The sequence below is a fragment of the Haliotis rufescens genome, unplaced genomic scaffold (assembly GCF_023055435.1).
Source record: "Haliotis rufescens isolate VD_foot unplaced genomic scaffold, xgHalRufe1.0.p SCAF_46, whole genome shotgun sequence".
Taxonomy (NCBI): Eukaryota; Metazoa; Mollusca; class Gastropoda; order Lepetellida; family Haliotidae; genus Haliotis; species Haliotis rufescens.
The window spans coordinates 93,450-119,427 of NW_025964179.1; the positions used below are offsets into that span (position 1 = coordinate 93,450).

The window sequence follows — 25,978 nt, forward strand, 5'->3', positions numbered from 1 at the left end:
AGTGTAAAACAATGTATTTGTTTTCCCCTTGAAATATGTGACACACAATTAATAAGACAACTTATTTTTTATGGATTTAATAAATACGATTTTAATTGCAGGCACAATTTTGTCTTATGTTTTTATTCCCCTAATCAGTGAGTGAGTGAGTTGAGTTTAACTCTGCTTTAGCCAGTGTTTCATTCATATCACACTGCGTCTGCTCAAAGTGACAGAGGCTTGTAGTGGTTTCCCACTAATGAAATGCATAAGCACTGTACGAGGATGACAAGCTATGTATTATGATTGGTCTTTGAACCTGTAACAGGCAGGTCCTGGCATGACAAACACCACTGGGCCACACAAAGGACTGTCACTGGGGAGAGAATCAGTCAGAATGATTCCCATTTGACATAGTTATCCAAATAACACAAATAAATGGGTCTGAATAAACAGTTTACCAAGATTCATCAAGATCCAATTCCATTAGTAGTGAGGTAACAATAAAACAAATATTATTTTGTGGATCGGTCGTAAATATTAGTAAAAGTATCTTAATTTCAATCATAAACTCTTACGATATGTGTAAGTTACGAAGGCTTTGTGGATCGGGGCCCAGGTCTCAGACGTTTACCACTTCGGTGAAACCCACGAGCACGGGTATGGTGCTGACAAACCTCAAAACATAATCGGGGCGAACCGGGATTCGAACCCACAATCATAGGTTTCTGGCGTGCCCAAGGGACAACTCTGCACAGCGAATCGCGGCGCCTTAGACGACTGGGCCACCCGTGCCCCAATCACTGATTAAGAAAAATGATGTTGCCAGTTTTTCCACTAACTTTTGTGGCAGGCATCTTGGGATTTCAATATTTCATCCATTTCTTATTTCAAAATATACACCTGTCTTTGATACTGTTACACATGGGCATAGTACATATCAAATGAAACCTCGTTATGGTATATAATATGGATACATAAGATTCATGCACCCAAAGTAAATGGAAAATGATCACTCAAAAACTGTTTTCAAACATACATGAATGAACTGAATTTGACTTATTGTTTACACCCTATCATACATAAGACAATTACAGAAGATCTTGAACATTTTACTGCTTATGATGAATTAATAATCATAATAAACTTCTGTTTGTTGAATTGCACACATTTTCTAAAGAGGCATACATCATTGAAGGAGAGTCCGACTAAGTAGATTAGCTCCAGATAACTTTCTATGAGTTTTGACTCTAGGGTTTCTATATTAATTGAGTTATTACATTTTTCATTGGGTTACAATTTTTTTTACTCATCTATTCATGACTATGGGATTTTTCCCCAAACGAGTCAACATTTGAAGATTTTAAAAAAATGAAATAATGTTTTAGATGTATTTTACCATAACTTTTCTAAATATATAGGCTTGACTCGGAAAGTAAATTAGCTCTTAATTGTGCTACGGAAATTAGCTCCTTTGTACACATGCTGAAAAATCTTCATTGGGTATTTACACATGCTTTTTTTATACATTTGAGTTTTTCATTTAATGCATGCGTTTCTGTACACAAGTTAACTGAAAGTAATTGTTTTTTGAATATTTTAGGAGGTTATTTTATGCAGGTACACTGCTTATCTGTAGCTCTGGCTTAGTACAGATAATGTCACAGTTCCAAGTGTCTGCAATCACTGTATTGAAGAATTCAGACAGTTACTCTTCACCATTAATTGATTCAGTATCTGTGTGAATAAATCAAAGACATGCTGGAGATCTATTCTACCCCGGATCTCTTCAAGGGTCATTTCCATATGAAGATAACCAACAGTGAACGTTGTGGCGACTTTTTATTGGGTATTTACAGCTTAGGACTCTTTCATTTCTCTCAGACGACGGATGGCACTTCTAACAGTTGCAGCTGCAGTTGTGCTGGAAGACGAAACAAAGAAGTCAAAGTACAATTAGGGGGTGAAGAATGGAAAATCCAGTCCAGTTCCTCTATATAGTATTATCCCAACTGAATCATGTGAATGTTTTCAACCTTATCGTCTAAAGCTGAAACACACTTTTCAGTCTTGTTGAAATATACTCAGCATCATTAATGAAGGGTCACCTAGGTATGTTTGTTTGTTGTTTAATGCCGCACTCAGCAATATTCCAGCTATATGAGGGCGGTCTGTAAATAATCGAGTCTGGACCAGACAATCCAGTGATTGACATCATCAGCATCGATCCACGCAACAACAAAACCAGTGTCAAAAAAAAGGGATATTCCATCCATAACTCATCAGAAAGTAAATAATTGTGTGGGCCACCTACCAGGCCGCACTCAGCAATATTACAGCTATATGAGGGCGGTCTGTAAATAATCGAGTCTGGACCAGACAATCCAGTGATTGACATCATAAGCATCGCTCCATGTAATTGGGATCGATGACATGCATCAACCAAGTCAGCGAGCCTGACCACCCGATCCCATTAGTTGCCTCCTACGACAAGCATAGTTGCCTTTTACGGCAAGCATGGGTTGCAGAAGACCTATTCTACCCCGGAATCTTCACAGGTACCAGGTAACCAGGAGTTGATGGCATGAGCAAGTGAGCATGCCATTACGCCAGTTTCTTGCATTATTCAGCAGCATCAGTGAGGCAGGGGATACAAGATGGGCTTCACAATATTCACACGTGTGGGGAATCAAACCAGGCTTTCAGATTGACGAGCAAGAGCCCTAGTCACTAGGCTACCCCTCGGCCCAGGATAATAGCACTGTCATGGTACAAATACACACACCAGCCGAGTCATACACATTTAGCCAGCTCAGTGACAAGCATAGGATGTTGTGAATCCCAGTAGTGAGAAACTCACCTGTATACCCATGCACCACCAGCGACAATCTTCCTGCACTTGGAGCAGAACCAGATGCCCACTGCTTTCCTCTTCATACTGTCCTGTAACACAAAACACCAGCTTAGGAAGCACCTAGTCATTCTCCTCAACCCACAGACTAAACAGGCTGGGTTTTAGTGCTTTTAGGGGTCACAAAATATTACATACTACATGCATAAAAATAAGAAAGGACACAAATTATTTACATTGCAAGTCCTGGGGATGCATATAAGTATGGCTGTTTGAATCATTAAGATTAATCAAAGTTGTCAACTTTTAAAAGCAACTGACATTTCAATTCTGGGAGCGGAAGAAACTAACATTTTTAGTCCTCTAGTCCTTATAATGATAACATATAGCAAAACCCTTAAACATGTTAAAAAAGGCTCAATTCTACTAGTCCTTATGATACCTTAACTATTGGGCAAGGACTACAGGACTAGTGCCAATTTCTAACACTGTTCTGGTAAGAAATTAACTGAAAGTTTATTGTGTCAACGGTTAATAAATAATTCAATTCAATATTTTTTCTGATTATGGAGATTATGGAAACTGGTGTACACAGTGTAAATCTGTGCAGGCTAAATCATTATAGGCTGAAGCAAAGCATGCCACTTGTCGCAAGCCTTATAGTGAAAGGAAGGTAAAAGATACAGACTATCTAATAATTCTAACATGTCAACGACATGTACATAACAATACACAAAACATAAATAGTTATACCTTTCCACAGAATTGACAGGTATATTTGGAGTGCTGTGAGATTTCCATTCTCTTGACAGTCTTACGAAGAGAGGCACCATATCTGGTACCATACTTTCCAACAATGCCAACCTTCTTTGTACGCTTGGCCTGAAACAAAGACATTCAAATATATAACACTATTTGTGTAAACCATGGTGAAGCTAAGAAAGTCGATCATTATAACTTTGCAGGGATTCCAGGCCACAATAGGTCCTAATACTGCAAAGATGATCATAAAGATTACTAAAATGATTGGCTTGTTTGATGTTGCATAACGCTGCACTTAACACTATTCCACGTATTTGATGCTAATCTGTAAATAAACAAGTCTGGTGTTTATAAACACTTGGGATGAAACAATATTTACATACCATCAATACTGTGTCTACTACCACTTACGTATCCCTACCACAAAATTGCCAGATGACTAATTGCTTAGCATGACAAATGTAAAGAGACGTACTTCTGGTCCAAAGAAAATAGAAATTTGTACTTTTACTATTACAAAAACAAAAACAATTTGAAAAGATATTATTTAACAATTATGAATTATTTCATGGAAAACGTCTGCAAACAGGGATAGGCTTGGGGACAATATACAAGTCACATTCGACATATGACACAGTGTTGAACTTTCGTAAATATTGTATTTTCCAGAGGCATTTGGCACTTGATAAACAGTAAATTTGCACCAACATGAACCTGTATCACCCTCCATTATCACCTTATTACTCAGAAAGTAATGGCGACAAGTGTAGATATTTATACTATTGATCAAATCATGGTTACAAAAACGGACCATCCAATCCATAAAGCATGAGGATCTATGCCAACCCCGATTCCCCACAAGAGAAAATGCATTATTTCTTACAATTAATGGTTTCCAAATAACAAAAAAACATTTAAATCTTTGCAAAACAATATTTGAAACGTAAGTGTCAGCAGGCTACACTATGACAATGAAGACGTTTATTTGTTGTTTAATTACTCAGCCAGCAATATTCAACATGTATCATGGCAGCCTATACATGATCAACATCTGTCAAACCATGACCATACAATCTCCATTTCTGTCATCTCTTGAAACAAGCATGCATGTTATGAGGTACTGAGCCCTGACTACAATGATCAGATCTTCAATCCTGACGGTGTCTAAACATTTACGAGAGACACTCTAATTAGTTAGCACATTCATGTTTTGTGTTGAAATTATTTGAAACATGTTGGACTTTTACAGCTCACAACTTTGATGGATCCTGATTTCTAAAGTTTGGACTTCCAAGTCGTTGAATTTCAAATTATATTTTTGTTTGTTTCTTGTTTAATGCCGCACTCAGCAATATTCTAGCTAAAAGACGGCAGTCTGTAAATAATCAAGTCTGGACGAGATAATCCAGTGATTAATATCATGAGCATCGATCCACGCAATTGGGATCGATGACATGCATCAACCAAGTCAGCCAGCCTGACCACCCAAACCTGTTAGTCGCCTCGTACGACAAGCTTAGTCCCCTATTCTACCGCGGAATCTTCACGGGTCTTAAAATGAAAACACTTCCCTTCCTTGTAAAACTATAGAAACTCGCGGAAGCTGCACTGGGCACCACTTTGTACAGGTTCTATGTGTGTGTGTGTGTGTGTACGTGTAACACTGTAAGAATAATTGACAAAAGATTAACGACGACAAATTCAAAACATTTTCACAAAATATGTATGTTTGTCAAATTAAGTGCTCAGCCACACAATTTCACTCTTTACAAAAATTCTGAAAAGACGACGGTCTGTTCTAATGGGTGTACAGTACTTCACATAAAACCAATGTTGACAGGTCGCATGTTTGCACTGTCAAGTTGGCAGTTTTGATGCTGAGACACCTCTCTATATAATACTACAAATCAGGATCAATGAGGCTAATGCAAGTGGTAGCAAGATTTTCGTAACATAAATACTGTGAATAAATAGCAATAAATCATTCCGAAACTACTGCGGATATATTCTAAAAAGGAAATTGCTAAACACGATTAAGTTTGCGACAGTAATTGTCATTAATTTTCTACGATCTATTACTGTATTAGGCCTAGCCCATGTCTGTTTATGTACGACAAGCGCAGGCTCCATCAAAATGTGTGACATACGATATATCTTTATTGTGGGACGCTAATACTCAGAACAATGTATATACATATACATTTATTCAAGTTACAAAACCATGTTTCCAAATTAGCCCGTTGATGAAGTCGGATTAGGTGGATAAATACACTTGAAAATAATATCTCCCATACCATCTTTTCGAGTCTGCAGCGGAAGAGGAAAAAGGGTTTGCAAGCGACGGCGCATGTCTAAGATGAAAGTTTATTTCCTAACAACTAGTACACGTTCTTAAAATACAATATAAGAAATCACATAAAATATAATAATAAACAGATATCTACAGTGTAGTACTTGTGTAAATTACAAAATAATGTTTTAAAGGTATATATATATATAATTTTATTTGGAACTGAATTGATATTGTATCTGTCCTAGGCCATTAACTGTAAATAGTTGTAGGCATATTTATTTTGAAATTGACAAGTGCATTGCACAAGATTTTGCCACACGTGTTAATGTTTTTATGTGGTTGTAGCCCATTGAAAATACACAGACCGACAGGAGATAGTGACATTTCATAATAACAGTTCTCAGCCGACACAGTGCTTGTGCATGGTATGTATTTAGTTGGTAGTTTAAATGGCATAACACATATGTCATATAGTTTCGGACCTGAATCAGTTCATGAATGTAGTCCTACATTCTCAGCAGATATCTCGACTTATCCGCTAAACTTCAGTTGATTACATTGTACGTTCAAGCAGGGCCCACCACATGCTCATATGGTGATATACTGTATGTGTTTGGTCGTTGACAAAGGCCAATTAAAACAAGATATAAGCAAGATTTTTTAGATGTACACCTCAGCTGATAGTTACACGCTCATTTACATATTTATCTTGCTAATGTCAGTATTCAAATGGTCACTTAAGTCTTATTAAACTCACTATCCTCCCGTTTTCACAGAAGTAATTTTTATTATGTCATAATATACCGTATTCGATGTAATAAGCGCCCAGGGCGCTCTCAAAATTAGAAATTATTTGGGTGAAAATAACTCTGAAACAGAACTAATTTCGTGGTTTATATGAAATGTTTATATACGACAGACATATTTTTCCAGAATTAAATTGCCCATAATTAAGGGTGCATATAACACACGAGTGCGTATTATACGGGAATAAATAAGTCTTGTGTACATTGATAAATCGGAAGGGGTGCTAGATGGTATTGTTCACTAGCCAATATATTAGCAAATATCGCCCTGGGCACTTATTAGAGCGGGGCGCTTATTACGTCGAATACGTAATAAAATAGTAAATATGTCCGTCGAGGTCAGCCTGATGCACATGTAGTGATGATTCTACCATTCATGACTGCCATTGATAAGATGGGAGAAGATGACTTGTTAATTATGTCATTGCTATTACGATGTTTTCTTCAGAACACAACAGTTGTGGTATTTAGGGGTGAAATGATGCTCCAGTGCATCGTGAGTTTTCATGATACATGATGCGTTTTATTCTGTATCAATACAAGACGATACACTTGCTAAAATAAATTGCTTACTACTTGTTTAATGACCCCAACCCAGGGTTTTGTCAGTCAAATATTGCAAAGTGTGTTGTAATTAGCATCATTAGCTTTTCAAGTTCACTACTAAAAAAAGCCGCTACAAACATGTGTCTACAGCTAGCTTTTCCTTTGGAACCTGCTCTGAAATATTTATAAACAAAATGTTTCCACATGATTTCAAATAAATATATCACATCGTGACTTATGTATCTTGATACATATTGTATCGTGACCTCGCTGTATCGTTTCACCCCTAGTAAAGTATATGAAACCTCCCATATAGGGTTGAAAAGACCTGTGTCTATAAACATGATAAATAAATAGTACGAAGGAGATATTCATTTCCCAGAGACCCCCTCCGTGGTCTAGTGGTAGAGCATCCGCCCGGAGAGCGGAATGTCCGGGGCTCGATCCCCGACCGAGTCATACCAAAAGACATTAAAAGCTGGTACTTGTTGTTACCCTGTCTGGCGCTCAGCATTTAGGGGCTAAAACAAGGACTGGTCGGCTCGGAGTCAGTAGACTGTGTCTGAGTGGGGTATTCATGTTAAACTGCAGCATGGTATCTCAGTGAGCTAGCACCATAAATCGGCATCAGTCCCGACTAGTACAAGCAGCCACACAAAAACACACACACGTACATGCACGTCGCTATATAAGTGCAATAAGTGTTAAACCCCATATCACCACCTCACCTCCTTTCCCAGATTTTAACAATATTTTTTATGACAAATTAAGTGACAAACGCCAATATTTTACAAGATAAATTATAAAAGTAGGTGTACTGTATTTACTACCAACAACCATGTAGTCTTATTCACAGGGATTGTACAATTTTCAAGCATGGTTGACCGAGACCCCGCAATTCACACCATTCACACCATGAACCCCCCCAAAATTTCGCCCCATATAACAGTGAGTGAGTTTGGTTTAACACCGCTTTTTAACAGTATTCCAGTTATATCACGGCGTGTCAGCTTAATGTGGGAGGAAAGCCAGAAGTGATGCAGGTCTCCACAAGCATGGGTATGGTGCTGACAAACCTAGAAACATAATCGGGGCGAACCGGGATTCGAACCCACAATCACAGGTTTCTGGCGTGTCCAAGGGACACAACTCTGCACAGCGAATCGCGGCGCCTTAGACGACAGGGCCACCCGTGCCCCCCCATATAACAACACAGGCAATAGCAAATAAAGATCTGGTTGACAACATTAAAATGTACTGAATATGATGCTAAGAGCCAAGTCCGGGCTAGTAGACAGACTGGTGTGCAACCAAAACATAGAGATTATTAGTACTAGCTGAGAGGTGTTCGTGTGGTAAATATCGCAGCTCCAGTTTCATTTACAAAATGTATAAGCAGTAGAGGATGTAACATGTATGCGAGACAGGTCCCCTGAATATGATATTTTGTCTGGATTAACACACACACTGATCTATTCGCTCATATTCAAGTTGTAACTGGGGCTGGCTAAAAAGATCGATAATCGGAATTATCGTTGATTGGAAGAAATATTAGCAATTATGGATATGAAATTGTTGTCATCGATAATAACTTACATATACTGTTGTGATGACATTAAGTTTTGATTTTCTGAAACAGGCCTGTTTTTTACGGAAAACAACTTATTTTGTTATTTCTCAAATGTCCACAAAATAACCTATGTAGCAATGTGTCACTGCTTACCAGTGGCATGAAATATGTTGATTTCTTTGGGACTTCTCCGATATTTATCGATAATTGATTGATAATTATTTAGCGATTATCGACCTCTATAATCTATATCGATAGCCAGCCCCAGTCATAAATATGGAGTGTTTGTTTTCAGTGAGACGATGTCTGTGTATACCTGTATCACCTGTCGAGTGGCGTTTGCCGATGCTGAGCTGCAGCGAGCACACTACAAGACCGACTGGCATCGCTACAATCTGAAGCGCAAAGTAGCGGAGATGCCACCAGTGACTGCAGAGAATTTTCAACAGCGTGTTCTTGCTCAAAGAGCTCAGGTATCTCTCATTAGAGTATGTTTCTTTGCATGTTTTGAGTACAGACAACATATACAGTCAAGTCCTGTTAATCCGACATGGTTGGTTGCATATGATTATGTCGGATAAACGAAAAAGTATCAACGTTCGTGATCGAAAATCGGACAACTACACGATAGATAACGATACAAACACGTAATAAAAAAAAATAATAAAATAATATTCATATTGTTATGTTACATTGTTAGCGGAATATGTTTTCTAATCATTCAACCTCAACAGAAAAAAAAACAAAAAAGCTTTTACAGATTATGTGACTTATTCAAAATATTTTAAAAAGCATAGTCTGGAATGGAAGTCGCCAGTTTTAAACTGGTACCGCAAAGCTTAAGAAAGCTGCTTTCTTAGTGGCTAGCGTTGACGTCCTGTTAGTCTTTTTCATTGGTCGGTCATAGTTCGCGAAAGGTTGTTCTGACGTAACCTGTAATTGGATGTCCTCGGCAATAACGAGAACTTGTTTTCGAGTTTAATGCGATTGAGTTAATCTAAGTATGTGATTAATCCTGTTTTCTTTATTTAAAGCATTAATTGTTTATTGTATGGAAAGTTTATCTCTGCAGCCGTTGTAATATGCACCTACCAGCCGATTCGTCTTGCATCAAAACACGGGCTGTGTACTCGTGGGCTGATGACCACGGAGTACGCTGATCACTGTGTCGGATTAACGAGACTGTCGGATAAAGCCGAGTGTCGGATTTACGAGACTTGACTGTACTTTTCACTTTGATTAGGCAAATACATAATAATCATTTAATATAACTTATAAGTCATATTTTATGTACATGCATGGAATAGGTTGGCATGTATGGCCATTATGTCTTTATTTGTTGGATTACGGATCCCTTGACCTTAATTTCTTTAAAAATTGGAAAAAAATATAATTTCAAATTTACACATATTTTTTCCCTGCCGTCACATCATGCACTCAAAAATATTTTGAGGTTACTCGAAGCCACCATCGTCAGCTTCTTTTTATATTTTTTTTCGCTCCTCCAGTTTCTCACTTTCATAAAGAATGGCCTAACCATGCTAACTAATATAAGAAATTCTTTCATAAGATTATGACAAAACGATTAATTTTCTTGCATAACAGACAATACTATGTTATTTGCATAAGGAAAAGAGCATAATTTGAAAGGAATATTTTGTTTAATTTCATATGTTTTTGCAATAGTATATCTGTGGGTTTGATAGGTTTGTTTCATTTGCCAAATTTAAGTCATGTCCTTTTGTTTGTTTGTTGTTTAATGCTGCGCTCAGCTATATGACGGTGGTCTGTAAATAATTGAGTTGGGACCAGACAATCCAGTGATTGACATCATGAGCATCGATCCATGCAATTGACATGCATTAACTAAGTTAGCGAGTCTGACCACCTGATCCTATTGGTCGCCTCTTACAACAAGCAAAGTCGCCTTTCACGGCAAGCATGGGTTGCTGAAGATCAATTCTAACCCAGATTTTCGCAAGTTGGTTTGATGGGTACCTGTTCCGTCCTACAATATGACAAAAGAGCCTAACATTCTGCTACCAAGCAAGTCCCAGGTTCAGCACTGAATGGGTACCCGGTAGGATGAGATTGTAATGTGACTGTTAACTTTCTCACAAGTAGGTTGGTTTGTATACTCAAAGGGAGTTGATGATATAAGTTATTTATATTTGTTGCTCTGAAAATGATGCTTTCTCCTCAGTTGGCTGATGAAGAAAAGGATACGGCTCGCAACTGCCAGATCTGTGGGAAGCACTTCAACACACAAAATGCATTTGATAATCACATCCAGTCGAAGAAACACAAGGAGATGGAGGCGAAACAGGAGAAGAAACTGGCACAGCGTGTTAAGCAGCTGAATGCTAAGAATGCAGAGAAAGGGTTAGACGAGACTGATATTCGGGACAAAGATACAGTTAATATGGCACTGAAAGAGAGGCTGCAAGGCCAGAGGTCAAAAGAAGGGGATGATGTTGATATGGACTCTGAAGATGGTAAGTATTATCTTTCATTCATCATTTTAATGAATATTATTGAAATGTTTTGAATGTTTTTTTAGGTTGTTAAGTAGAGAATCACGCCCACATGTCTTTTGATATCAAATATATCAACATGGTTTGATAAGTTTAGAATTTCAAGGCTTGCAAAGAAGTTTTAAACTTTTATTATATTTTATGTCAAAAGACACACCAGTGAGATTCTATTTATCCTCCAAAATCATTCTTCTTACCTTTATGCTTTGTAAACAGTTGTCCATGGAAGGGACATTAGTGATGTCATTTGATTCTGACATCATGGTAGCCGATGATGTCACAATGGGCTGTGAAGAACTGTGGTGCAAGTCCATTGAGGCGATATCTCATCCAAGCATATCTGTTGTGAAAGCCAGTTTGGGAAGATAAAATATCATGACTTGGTTGATGCATGTCATCATATCCAAAGTATGTAGATCGATATACATGTCAATCACTGGATTGTCTGGCCCAAATACGATTATTTGCAGACTGCTGTCTTACACCTGGAATATTGCTGAGTGTCACTAAACAAAAACAAACAAACAAACAAACATTGTGTGACAGATCTATATATGGATTTAATGTGCAAATAATAAATCAATGTTTCACACACTATTTATGCTCGCATTCAGAATAAGCATGTATTTTTGTATTGTTATCATTATCTGTTAACTGCCTTTGAGTGAGTGAGTGAGTTGGGTTTAATGTTGCTTTTAACGCTATTACAGTTATATCACGGCGTGTCAGCTTAATGTGGGAGGAAAGCCTGAAGTGATGCAGGTCTCAGACGTTTACCACTTCGGTGAAACCCACGAGCACGGGTATGGTGCTGACAAACCTAGAAACATATTCGGGGCAAACTGGGATTCGAACCCACATCATAGGTTTCTGGCATGCCCAAGGGATTTACTGCTTTTGAATCTCTTCAAGCATTGTAAAGTTCAATGCTATGATAAAACCGTCCATTGTTATAATTATTGTTCTTCTGCAATTTCATAAAATCACATCTTTGTTCTCGGTACCACTAAACAAAGATCTGAGGACTTCCAATTATAGGTCGGGGGCATGGATGGCCCAGTCGTCTAAGGCGCCACGATTCGCTATTTAGAGTTGCATCCCTTGGGCATGGCAGAAACCTATGAATGTTGGTTTGCATTCCGGTTCACCCCAATTTTGTTTCTAGGTTTGTCAGCACCATACCCGTGCTCATGAGACCTGCATCACTTTGGGCTTTCCTCCCATATTAAGCTGACACGCCGTCATATAACTGGAATATTGTTAAAAGGGACATTAAACCCAACTCACTCACTCACTCACTCCAATTATGGGTAGTTTCACAATGACCTTTCATTCGACCAATCAGAGCGTCGTATACCAGATCGGGAAAGTGACAGTCAGAATGCGTGTTCTAATTATGCAACCTCGAAACAGATAACACAGGGTATTCCAATCGGCAGTTGCAACCAATTCCATCAAGATCATTGTCGATCTCTCCTTCAGTGGGATAAATATTTGAAACATAAGAGATTTTCCATAGCCTGTGGAAAGTAATGTCCTACAATCCCGGTCATACATATTGACGCCGAAGACCCGGGTTCGATTCCCGACATGGGTACAATGTGTGAAGCCCATTTCTGGTGTCCCCCGCTGTGATATTGCTGGAATATTGCTAAAAGTGGCGTAAAACCATACTCAGTCAGTCAGTCATACATATTGTATATCAGACATTCCAGAATTTTCTTTTGTTCAGTTTGCAAGTTTTTAATCTATATTTTTCAAACCTCGTCTGAAATGGAAGTGCCAGTTTGTGACTAATTCCGTAAAGCTTAAGAAAGCTGCTTTCTGATTTTTCATTGGTTGGTCAAAGTTTGCAAAATGTTGTTCTGAAGATTTGGGACAGAATAGATCTTCAGCAACTCTTGCTTGCCGTAAAAGGTGACTATGCTTATCAAAAAGCGACTAATGGGATCGGGTGGTCAGGCTTGTACACTTGGTTAAAGCTTGTCATCGATCTCAATTGCGTGGATCAATGCTCATGATATCAATCACTGGATTGTATGGCCCAGACTTGATTATTTACTGACCACCATCATATAGCTGGCATATTGCTGAGTGCGGCGTAAAACAACAAACCACCAACAACAAAATCAATGAGATTGTGATCTACTGATGATCAAGCACAATCAATGAACAGATATTTATTCAAATATTCAAATCGTTTTTGTGATCTGTAAATATGGTACTTGCCATTAATCTCATGGGCGCTCGGCATTAAGGGGATAAAACAAGGAATGGTCGGCTCGGAGTAAGTATGTTGTGTCTGAGTGGGGTATTCATGTTAAACTGCGGCATGGTGTCTGAATGGGCTAGCACTTAAAGCCAATATTAGACCGGACAACAAGCAGCCACACACATATGCACGCACACAGACACACACATACACACACATGCATTCACGCACGCACACAAGGAGATGGACGTCGTGTTCAACATAACAATTGTGCTTCATCTCTCACTTTTGCAGAGGGTTCAGACGCAGGTTCATGGGAGGAGAACATGCTGGGCCTGGAGGAATGTCTGTTCTGTTCTTACGTCACCTCATCCCTGGAGGATAACGTCAGTCACATGACGGAAAAACACAGCTTCTTCATCCCCGACATTGAGTACATGGTCGACATGGAGGGACTGATTACGTATCTAGGTAATTCACATTCTTTTTTCATTGCATTTATTATTTCTCGCCATATGGCCGAGATAATGCCAGTGCAATGTCAATTTTTAACTCACTCACTCACCCATTGCATATATTTAAATCCAAGTTTTACGAAGAGGAGAGTGACGTTTTTCACAATGATATTTTTTTCTACTGTGTTTTGTTATGGCATGCTGAAATGTGTAATCTGTTAGATATTTTTGAAACATCAGATATTGGTCATTGATTTGATGTACTGTATTCGACGTAATAAGGGCCCAGGGCGCTCTCTAATTTAGAAATACAGTCAAGTCCCGTTAATCCGACATCGATGGTGGCATATGATTATGTCAGATTAACAAGTATGTCGGATAAACGAAATAAAGTCGTATCAACGTTCATGTCTTGGAAATCTCACAACTACATGATAGATAACAATTCAAACACATAATAAAAGAATATATAGTAAATATTCATATTCTTATGTTACATTTTTGGCGGAATATGTTTTCTAATCATACAACCACTAAAGTTTAACACAAAACAACTATTATGGACTGTATGACTTATTTAAAATACTTTAAAAAGCATAGCCTGGAATGGAATTCGCAACTTTGAAACTGGTACGGCAAAGCTGAAGAAAGCGGCTTCTAAGTGGCTAATGTCAACTTCCTGTTAGTCATTGCATTGGTAGGTCATAGTTCGTTCATGAAAGGTTGTTCTGACGTGACCTGTAATGGGATGTCCTCACCGATAGCAAGAACTTGTATCTGATTTTAATGAGATTGAGGTAATCTAAGCATGTGATTTATCCTGTTTTCTTAATTTAAAGCATTATTTGTTTATTGTTAGGAGAGTTTATCTCTGCAGGCTTTGTAATATGCAGCTACCAGCCGACTCGTCTCGCATCAAACACGGGCTGTCTACTCGTGGGCAGATGACCATGGAATACTCTGATATCTGCGTCAGATTAACGAGACTGATTAATGAGTGATTTCGGTAATTCGTTGCAAATTAAGTGTGTCGGATTCGGAGAGTGAGACTGTCGGATTGATTAATGGGTCTAAATAGCATTGATTTAATTGGTTCCCATCTTTAGTGTCGGATAAAGCCGATTGTCGGATTAATGAGTGTCGGATTAACGAGACTTGACTGTAGGGGCCCCTTATTAGAATATTATTTTGGTAAAAAAAAATAGAGTTGAAAGAATTTTGTGGTTTATTCTGACAGCCTGAAATGTTTTTATACAACAGATATATTTTTTCAGAATTTAAGTGCCCATAATTAAGAGACATATAACACACGAGTGCATATTAAACACGAATAAATAAGTCATGTGTACATTGATCAATCGGAAGGGGTGCTAATTGGGATCGTTCACTAGCCAATATATTAGCAAATGTCTAGAGCTTATTAGAGCGGGGCGCTTATTACGTCAAATACGGTATATGGGTCAGGATTGGACCCATGAAAGTCAATGATTTGACACATGTAGGTCATCGATTTGACATCATGTAGGTCATCAATTTGACATCATGTAGGTCATCAATTTGACATAATGTAGGTCATCGAATTGACATCATGTAGGTCATCAATTTGACATCATGTAGGTCAGGATTGACAACTGGGAATGGCCAGGATATGACTGATATGTCGACGTCAATGATTTGGTATGTTATCAGCGTTCCCGTTTACCGGTAATTACCAGTTTTTTACCAGTAAAATTTGGCTTGGACCGGTAATTCATGTGACTGCCAGTCCCTTTGGACCAGTAAATAAAGTACCTTATAAATCTTTGTTGTTGAACAAAACATCAGCGATATTCATATAAGTATACTTTTCGAATGAAGTCAGCTTGTCTGTTATCTTCAGGGTTTCCCCTTGTCTATTTCCAGTGCAAGGAAATAACATTTTGCTTTGGTTCGAGGTTAAACATATATTTCTAGACTCAGTCTAGAAATATAAAAAAAAAAGAGAAACTTGTGACCGAACTTTGTGTGAATGACGTGTAGATCTAACTAAGTTACTTCAGAGATGATGTTACGTTGAATGAATTAAAACCAGGTAATTTTTATAAGTTTTTTTAATTGTTGAAAGTTGGGACTGACAAAAATTAGGAGGGGCCAGCGGGAACACATGGTATTACTTCTCATCTTTGGTACATGTGAGAAGATAGGCGTAGGACATGAATGTGACTCGTCAAGGATTTTGACACAAAAGGCCAGATACAATGGCAAAAGTCATTAAGTCAAATAGGCAAAGATGGCAGATGCAGTAAAATTTTGAAGTTAAATCAGTACTTTTAAAAGATCGGGCATAGCTTCCGTGCAACCGGCTACCCGCCAGGTCTGGGAGTAGGAGCAATACTGCCATAAACTTCACCCCCCATCCCCCGGACAACTGTCACAAGCATGCAATGTCTGACCCTTTCTCCATGTTGAAGCCAATTGAAAAATACTTACCTTTACTTACTTACCTTTTGTTGAAAAAAACAAAACAACTTAAAACAGTAATACGAAATATAACCCTGTGCTATGGGTTTCCGGACGCTGAAGAAACATTCATAGTTTTTTAGCTAATCACATGAACAACTGTAAAACATCTCATTCACGTATAAAGGACAACTTTATCTTAAAAACAAGCCATCATCTGAGTATTTACAATTTCTATGTGACGCCACACCCCTCGTTATAGTGCAAGTATTCGTGATAGAAAACGTATGATGTCCGAAAACCTGTGATCTGATGATAATAGTATTGTGTCATGAATAATAATAAAGGCATGTATGATGCTGAAAGCTATGATCGAAAACAGGACAATATGTGTACTGTTCTTTCTGTCGGTTGACACAAAACTTTATGAGAGCATTTCATTGGTCATTAAAATCGATACCGTAAGAAGGAATAATCCTTACTATTTTACTTTTTAATCATGAAATTATGCCACGTGTGACCCCTTGCTTAGCATTTCTATCGGTCAAAAGTCCGACAACTTGAACAAACCATCGGTCAAATTGAAATTTTATCGGTCTACGACGGGTGACCGACGGCCATATAAGGTATGCACGGCTATTGCAGATTTGAGTGATTACCTTTGGTTACAGGTGAGAAGATAGGCGTGGGGCATGTGTGTCTGTGGTGCAACGAGAAGGGCAAGACATTCCACAACACCCAGGCCGTCCAGCGCCACATGGTGGACAAGGGCCATTGCAAGATGCTGCACGAGGGAGACGTCCTGTTTGAATACACCGACTTCTATGACTACAGGTAGGCGCTGTCGAGTTGTGTAGTTGATGGTTGGTTGACCGTGTCAACCAGAATGTGAGGCCAGCATCAGGGATTTATCTAAGATTTCAAACAAAGTGCCCGTAGCAAGCAAATATATTTTTGTCAAAATTTGGATTTTTGTTAAGTAGTCATTGGCACAAATTTAGAGATATGTTAAAATTGGATTCAATGCAATAGTGTAAGACTAAGCTTTATAGTCCAGCAGAGAAATGAATATTTTACCCCAACCCAGATTTAGGGGATAAAGTTTTTTCATAGCTGGATTTGTTTAATGATGTACTGTAGATTATGAAACTAACTGATGACACTCTGTCATCTTTGGGCATTTTGAAATATTCAAGATGGCCGCCGAAACATGAAAATATTGCTACCTTGCTAATAGTATTGAATATGGAACTACTTTTGGTGCGTATCACTGATATTTTGCCTTCAACTAATTAGAATTTGTTATTCTAAATAAACTGGTATCAGTGGTGACTTCAGTCTTGCAATTTAGGCTTTGGTGGCTCTCAGGACTCATTGTCAAAGGGCACTGGCATATCTTCCTTTCTAATTCACGTGATCAGATCTTTGTTGTCAGATGATTATTATTATTATTAATATTATTGGGTTTTTTTGTAATTTAATTTCAACATGCAGTGTAAATTTATCTTATTTTGTATCTATATTATATTTATTATCCTTAGAAACCCACAAGCATCCCAGTTTACACTTAAGATAATAATAAATGTAGATACACTGATTTGGGGGTTTTCATAGACATGTTACCTATTATTTTGATTAATTACATTTCCAAATAAAACTATTTCTTTAAGAATAACATATTCTAATATGTTGAAGGCACAACAATAGTGATATGAACCAAAAGTAGTTCCATATTCCATACAACTAGCACGGAAGAGATATGTTCATGTTTTAGCGGCCATCTTGAATATTTTAAAATGCCAAAAGATGACAGAGTGTCATCAGTCAGATTCATAACCTAGAATGTGTACTTAAACAAATCCAGCAATAAGAAAATCTTAATCCCCCAATTCTAGGTTTTTGTTCTCTCTGCTGGACTATTAACATGATTAAGGCCTTTTTTATTCTCTCGGGGAAGAGGTGGCCTGGTCGTCTAAGGGATTGCAATTGCATTCGCGGTGCAGAGTTGCTTCCCTTGGCACGCCAGGAATCTATCAGAGCTCCAGATAAGCTTTGTATCTGCGTAAAATACGCATCAGAAATGCAGAAATACGCAGTAAAATAAAATCCAAGCGTGTCAAATATGCAACGAACATTACAGATACGCTACAAAAATAGAACTTGTGCGTATCATCAAAATATTGTGAAGTAACGCTGCATATTCAATTAGCAAATCAGCAACTTATTTTAAAATTATAAACGGGCATTCTGTCAACCTTGCCAAACTCCATGATGTCAGTTACATCATGATCATTTGCCATCACACTTTCTTGTGGAGGTATCGTGGTATCATCCTATAAAGCTCTCGAACCCACACGGCACCAGTTTGCAGGGACTAGATGAATAGTGTTTTTTAAAATTTAACTTAAATACCCACATGTGTTACAACTAGTGGGTAACAGAAATTTGAAAACCCAAATAGAATTACTGATACCCAATGATTTTAAAATGCATGGGTAAAATACCCACAACACCAAAAGCTTATCTGGAGCTCTGCCTATGATTGTGGTTTCAAATCCCGGTTCCCCCTGATTATGTTTCTAGGTTTGACAGCACCATACCCGTGCTCGTGGGTTTTGCCAAAGTGATAAACATCTGAGACCTGCATCGCTTTGGACTTTCCCTCCTACATTAAGCCGTGATATGACTGGAATACTGTTAAAAGCAGAGTTAATCCCAACTCACTCATTTTTTGGTCCTCTTTATTTTTCCCTGTTTTCAGTGAAATACAAGTCTCCTCTTCAAAGACATTATCATGACAACATAACTTTGTAATTTGTATTTCCAATTCCAATTTGGGAATTAGTACCAATATTGGATCCAGACTTGAGGCCAAATATCAGCATCCAAGCAGGTCTTGATAATTCTCATCATATTTGTTACTTGGTGGATTCAAATATCCTGTGACAAAAGCAGACGTATTAGATTAGTGGGTTCAATGAGTGACAAGGATGACAGTGGTGAGACCTGGCCACCAAACCCCCAGTTGACCAGGGATAACGGGGATGTATCTAGACCTGTTCAGAGACCGATATTCGACCCCAACTCCCTATACATGTTAATTAGGGCTGGGACGAGTCCAAATTTACTACCCGGGGACCCAGCCCCCTATTACCCGACCCTACCCAGGTACGCAGTGTTGGTCTCAAGAGATAGGTACAAAAGGTCAGAATGGGTAACGTTTGACCGTACCCCTGTCAAAATGTATTTAGATACATGTATAAAATGTTCTTGTCTTGCATACACTGAAGTTGACTGAAGTTTTATCTTTATGCAAACATATAAAGTCAGAAGGAATGTGTGCATAGTCAGAAAGAAATGTGAACATTTGTCATTTATAGTGTAAACATAGAGTTTTAGATAATTTTTGCGATTAAGCAATATAATCACGTGACTAACCATGGATCTGGGTAGTCCTGCAGGTACCCGGGTCCTACTCAGTACCCACCTGACCCGAGTACCTGAGTTACCCATTCCAGCCCTAATGTTAATGTTTATTATTATAACCACCTGTAACTGGTAATGTGGAATTAAGTAAGGCTGTTACACTTGAGTTGTCTTTTGAAAACAGGAGCAGCTACCCAGAAGAGGAGGGGTCAGGAACTGCCGCCGTGGGGGGCAGCGGGGACATTGACATGGAAGATGCAGTGGAGCCCGAGAGTCTCATCAGTGACGGCTACGAGCTTGTCCTTCCTTCAGGTAAGTGTTGCCTTGGTTACAGAATGAGAGGATGCATCGTAGACGTGGGATGATACAGCCATTTATCATGATGCAGTAGGTTTTTATGTTTACCAATTTACCAACACAGAGAATCTCACTGGAGTATATTAAATATGTCTACATGAGTCGCAAAAATTTCAACTCTGAGGCTTGCCAAGGTGTTTTAAACTTTTATCGATGAGTTTTGATATATACACTGTAAAAGAAGTAGGGGATACTCCAAAATAACTTAAAGTTTCCAAAATTGTAAGAGATTTTAGTTTTTAGTAATAGTTGTATGAGAATAATGAAGAAATTTGAAAAACATTACAACATTCCCGAATATATTGAATAACCTACTTCAGACTTCGAATTATGGTATATCTATGAATGAATGAATGCTGTAAGTCCCTCGCCAAAAGTTTGGAAACTACCCCATTTATTTACTCGGGATAAATAATCCGTTATTCCTCGTAGCTCGTTGTTATTTTCTAATGGTGCCATGTTGATTCTGTGTCCGAATAGTTCCCCAGCTCCCTATCAGTTACAGTGAACACATATCTCTCACTCACTGGTTTTGTGTCGTCACACCCCAACAGCGTTGACCGCTGCTCAAGTTTCAATTACCCAGAGGGGGCACGGGTGGCCCAGTCGTCTAAGGCGCCGCGATTCGCTGTGCAGAGTTGCGTCCCTTGGGCACGCCAGAAACCTATGATTGTGGGATCGAATCCCGGTTCGCCCCAATTATGTTTCTAGGTTTGTCAGCACCATACCCGTGCTCGTGGGTTTCACTGAAGTGGTAAAAGTCTGAGACCTGCATCACTTCAGGCTTTCCTCCCACATTAAGCTGACACGCCGTGATATAACTGGAATACTGTTATAAGCGGTGTTAAACCCAACTCACTCACTCACTCACTCACCCAGACTTGATTATTTACAGGTCGGTTGCTGGCTATAGTAAGTCTCACTGTAAATGATCTCATACGTTTGTTTGTCTTCAGGAGCCACACTTGGTCATCGGTCTCTTGCGAAATACTACCGCCAGAATGTGCCACCAACACGAAGGGAAACACGGTCAATAGTCCCCCGAATGTTGGCCCAGTACAAGGCTCTAGGCTGGACAGGAGCAACAGGTGAGATGACAGTTGTCATTCAGGGCCCTGTTCCACAAAGCGATCGTAGCGCTAAGGTGATTGTAACTCCTGTACTATAACATGGACTTAGGACAGTCATAGTGCTAAGATCGCCTTGTGGAACAGGCCCAGAACAGCGCCGTAAGTCTGTGTTTATATAAGCAGTAAGAAAAAATAAGAAAAACGTACAACTTTATAGACAGCAACTTCTGCTTTATTGCATATAGCGATGTTACGATATAGATTCTTACACCATTATGCTGGAGTGACAACAACCAAGTGATGAGAGGTTTATATATATGTTGATATTTTGTGATAAGCAGCAGACTAACATTGACAACAACAGGTAATAGATAACATGTAGATGATTGGATGAAGCCAAATGTACAGTAAGAATAAAAAATAGCACACAGGTAATGAAGCACACAGGTAAGGAAGCCAGATGTACAGTAAGAATAAAAAATAGCACACAGGTAATGAAGCACACAGGTAAGGAAGCCAGATGTACAGTAAGAATAAAAAATAGCACACAGGTAATGAAGCACACAGGTTAGGAAGCCAGATGTACAGTAAGAATAAAAAATAGCACACAGGTAATGAAGCACACAGGTAAGGAAGCCAGATGTACAGTAAGAATAAAAAATAGCACACAGGTAATGAAGCACACAGGTAATGAAGCCAGATGTACAGTGAGGATAAGTATTAAGGATTATGCAGTTGTGACAAGCTGATTGGATGCTAATTAACATAGTCTATTACTTAATAAGATCTTCATAGGCAGAGATGTGATTGCCAGGGAATTTTTGCTGGTGATCTGAGAGGACAGGTTTGCTGTCTGCTTTGGCTGTTGAAATCTTACGTTCTTTGGTGCGGGTAACTACTCATGGCTATTTACAATAAACCAGAAGTTGTTGTCCATTAAGTTGTACGTTTATCTTACTTACCAACTTCTAGAATGCCAATCAAGGAGTTACGATCATCTCAGCTCTACAAGTCTCATAAGTCGTGAAGATCCGAGGTAGAATAGGTCTTCAGTAACCCATACTCGCAATAAAGGCGACTATGCTTGTCGTCAGAGACGACTAACTGGATTGGGTGGTCAGACTCGCTGACTTGGTTGATGCACGTCATCGATCCCGATGGCGTGGATCAATGCTCATGATGTCAATCACTGAATTGTCTGGTCCAGACTCGATTATTTACAGACAGCCGTCATATAGCTGGAATATTGCTGAGTGCAGCGTTAAACAACAAACAAACAAACTATATTTGTGTATGGGAGCTAATTAAGGTGGGAAATTGGTTGTCTTTCTGTCCTAGCAAATTTAGTTCAAGTCAATCAAACACCATTGTATGTGTCTGCTATCTCACATGTTGTGATGTCAATCCAACTGTCAGGTATTGATTACCCTTGTGACACAATGTCTCAGTTCAATTAAAACGGACCAACAATAAACTTTCGATTCATGTTTTGGATTTTGGTCTTTGAAACTTGGTGGATATCCACCAGGATGACAAGCTCAAACATGAACAATTTAGAGGTTATAGACAAAGATCAGAAATGGTCAAAGACGGTGGGGCACTGCCTCTTTTTACTGCTAAATGACCGCGTCCATTGTCGGGTGAATAGAGCGCCTGCCTGGAGAGTACAAGGTCAGTAGTTCGAACCCCGGCCAAAAGATGTTAAAAGACCCCATTTCACCTCCCCTTTACTGCTAAACAGATTTAAGACCTGATGACTGAACCTGCAGCTCTGCATAATCCTTGCAGCTGATAACCGCAGGAATGGAAGGTTTGCTTGTGGGCTACAGTGTGTGTGTCTGGCTATGACGCTTTGAAGAAATCCTTGTGCCCCACATCACACCCCACTTCAGACCCCCCATTCATTGGAAATCAGTTTGATTGAAGAACACCTACTGTCCATAACTTGGAGTGTCAACACTGATTTTGGTTTAATTTCGTGAAGCAGGAAGTCCTTATTTTGTCCCTGTAATGTGAAAGACGACTGTGTTCTATAGAATCTCACCCGAGTGTCTTTTGATATCAAATATATCAACACTCGTTTAAAAAAGTGGAAAAACTCTGAGGCTTGCCAAGGAGTTTTAAACTTTTATCGACGAGTGTTGATATATTTGATATCAAAAGACACACGGGTGAGATTTTATTTATCATTTAACATCTTTCTTTCAATTTTTTCAATTTGTAGAAAGTAATTAGCAGTGTCTTCAGTGTAAAAAGTACTGCTAACAGCTTCACTAGCAGAGCCATTAGTGATGTCATTTGATTGTAACGTCATGGTAACCAATGACACCACAATGGTCTGGAAAGCATTGTGATGCAATTTCATTGCAGTGACATCTACAATGTAGATACCGCTTGATCTCACCCAAGCCATATCTCTATTGTTTTGGATGATCAAACGAGATATGATCTGCCTATTGCACACCCGTGAAGATTCCGGGGCAACCATGCTTGCCGTAAAAGGTGACTATGCTTGTAGTAAGAGGCTACTAACAGGATCGGGTGGTCGGGCTCGCTGACATGGTTGATGCATGTCATCGATCCCAATTGCATGGATCGATACTCATGATATTAATCACTGGATTGTATGGTCCAGACTCGATTATTTACAGACCGCCGTCATATAGCTGGAATATTGGTGTGTGCGGCGTTAAACAACAAACCAAACCAACCTTCCAGACTATAGATCCGACGGGCAAAGTTGTCATCTGATTTGCCTGTTGCAGGTGTGGTGAGTCAGCAGCGCGTGAAGGACCTGGGCTACATGCAGAGACTGAAGCACCGCCACTTCATGAGACTGGGCTGCAAGGCCAACTACCTTCAGACACACTTCCGCTCCCAGAACCCCATATAGACCAGTGGTTGCAGTTGCCAACCTCCACAACTTTGGCAGAATCATTGCACTATCTTGCACCAAATTCTGCCAATATGATAAAGTGAAATACACTACTCCAAAAAGGTTAGGCTTAAAAAAAATATAAGAACTGGTTCTCAGGCAATGATTTTTGAAAATATAGTGTGGGCGGGAGATGGGGTTTGTTTTTTTAGCTTGTTCAAACTAGTAGGTAACCAATAAACAGTTGTGTACCTTCAACCTGGGAAAGAACCTCCCTCATAAACAACCTCCTATTGCAGCCATTGCAATAACACGAGATGCGCAGTTAAGCAGCGAGCATGTAAAGGGAAGTAACTGTGTGCTATTTTGGATCTGTGTGTGTATTAGGATTTGTGTGTGTGTGTGTGTGAAAATGGAAATAAAAACGAAACGTACGGCAGACTTTATGATGATGTGGGCAGCGTCTGAGAACCAAGACTTAGTTTTTTAGCCTTAATGTACACCCAATTCTTTCATATTACTATTATTGATCTGTCATGGCATCACTGATTAACTATAGTCATATGAAAGAATTGGGTGTGCTTTAACTTCTCTTTAGTTTATATATTAATACCAGTGCAAATTGTGTCCAAAGAATATGACTTTGTTGTTTTTCCGCTTGTAAATCACAATCGTTGACAATAATGCTGTATAGTGATTTCTACATGACATGATCAGAGCTCCAGATAAGCTTTTGGTGTTGTGGGTATTTTACCCATGCATTTTAAAATCACTGCGTATCAGCTATTCTATCTGGGTATTCAAATTTCTGTTACCCACTAGTTTTTACACATGTGGGTATTTAAGTTAAATATTTAAAAACACTATTCATCTAGTCCCTGCAAACTAGTGTTGTGTGGTTTTCGAGAGCTTTATAGGACTCAAAAATACCACGATACTTCCACAAGAAAGTGTGATGCCAAATAATCATGATGTAACTGTCATCGTGGAGTTTGGCAAGGTTGACAGAATGCCCGTTTATAATTTCAAAATAAGTTGCTGATTTGCCAATCGAATACGCAGGGTTACTTCACAATATTTTGAATATACGCACAAGTTTTATTTTTGTAGCGTATCTATAATGTTCGTTGCGTATTTGATACGCTTGGATATTATTTTACTGCGTATTTCTGCATTTCTGATGCGTATTTTACGTAGATACGCAGCTTATCTGGAGCTCTGCATTATTGCCTTCCGTTAATTAAGTAGGTTGCCAAGTTGCTTGACATGGCAGAGAGCTGAAGAATCCCTTGGGAAAACAATTTCAATTCACAGTGATTTCCAGTGTCATGACCAGTTGTATTATACAGTCATGTCACATACAGTCATGTCACATACAGTCCACGATGGTCATGGTAATAAGTGTTGGGAAATCTACCAATGGAGTCCTGATTATCCCAGCTATTCCCACTGCCTCAATATGAGGTTGGCATACACAGTGTGTCACGTGTCCCCATAAGTCATTATCAGCATGGACAGACACCATGTGTCAAATCCATCTAGTCATTCAGACTACTTGTTTTAACACTACTACTAAAGGTTTTGGCAAAAACTGTCCAGATTAACAGACAAGCAGCCTCGTCTTACCCAGATTAGATCTAATTATCAGGTCATTATTACAATTGAAATATTAATTCCAATGTTGGCATATGAGAGCCTTTATTAATCTCTAATGAGTGAGTGAGTATGGTTGTATGCCATTTTTAGCAATATTCCAGCAATATCATAGCCGGGGACACCAGAAATGCTTCACACATTGTAACC

General features: G+C 38.9%; 2 protein-coding genes across 3 annotated transcripts; one reads left to right on the top strand and one right to left on the bottom strand.

The window, feature by feature from the left end:
* Positions 1-1,804: 1,804 nt before the first annotated feature.
* On the bottom strand, positions 1,805-5,942 carry LOC124148708 (60S ribosomal protein L37a). Its single transcript, XM_046519954.1, has 4 exons — positions 5,887-5,942; positions 3,584-3,712; positions 2,840-2,922; positions 1,805-1,903 (listed from the first exon to the last, which is right to left on the bottom strand). The coding sequence occupies exons 1-4, from the start codon at positions 5,887-5,889 to the stop codon at positions 1,840-1,842; spliced, it is 279 nt and encodes a 92-aa protein (XP_046375910.1). The 5' UTR covers positions 5,890-5,942; the 3' UTR covers positions 1,805-1,839.
* A 229-nt stretch (positions 5,943-6,171) lies between these two features.
* Positions 6,172-25,006, top strand: LOC124148709 (zinc finger protein 622-like). 2 transcript variants are annotated; one of them, XM_046519955.2, is made up of 8 exons: positions 6,172-6,310; positions 9,103-9,295; positions 11,011-11,302; positions 13,848-14,024; positions 17,119-17,281; positions 20,058-20,185; positions 21,187-21,318; positions 24,066-25,006. In XM_046519955.2, exons 2-8 carry the CDS (start codon positions 9,110-9,112, stop codon positions 24,191-24,193), a joined length of 1,206 nt encoding a protein of 401 aa, XP_046375911.2. In that variant the 5' UTR covers positions 6,172-6,310; positions 9,103-9,109; the 3' UTR covers positions 24,194-25,006. The 2 variants fall into 2 exon arrangements, with proteins under 2 accessions (XP_046375911.2, XP_046375913.2); XM_046519957.2 differs by having other exon boundaries at positions 9,103-9,280; positions 24,066-25,005.
* The last annotated feature ends 972 nt before the right edge of the window (positions 25,007-25,978 follow it).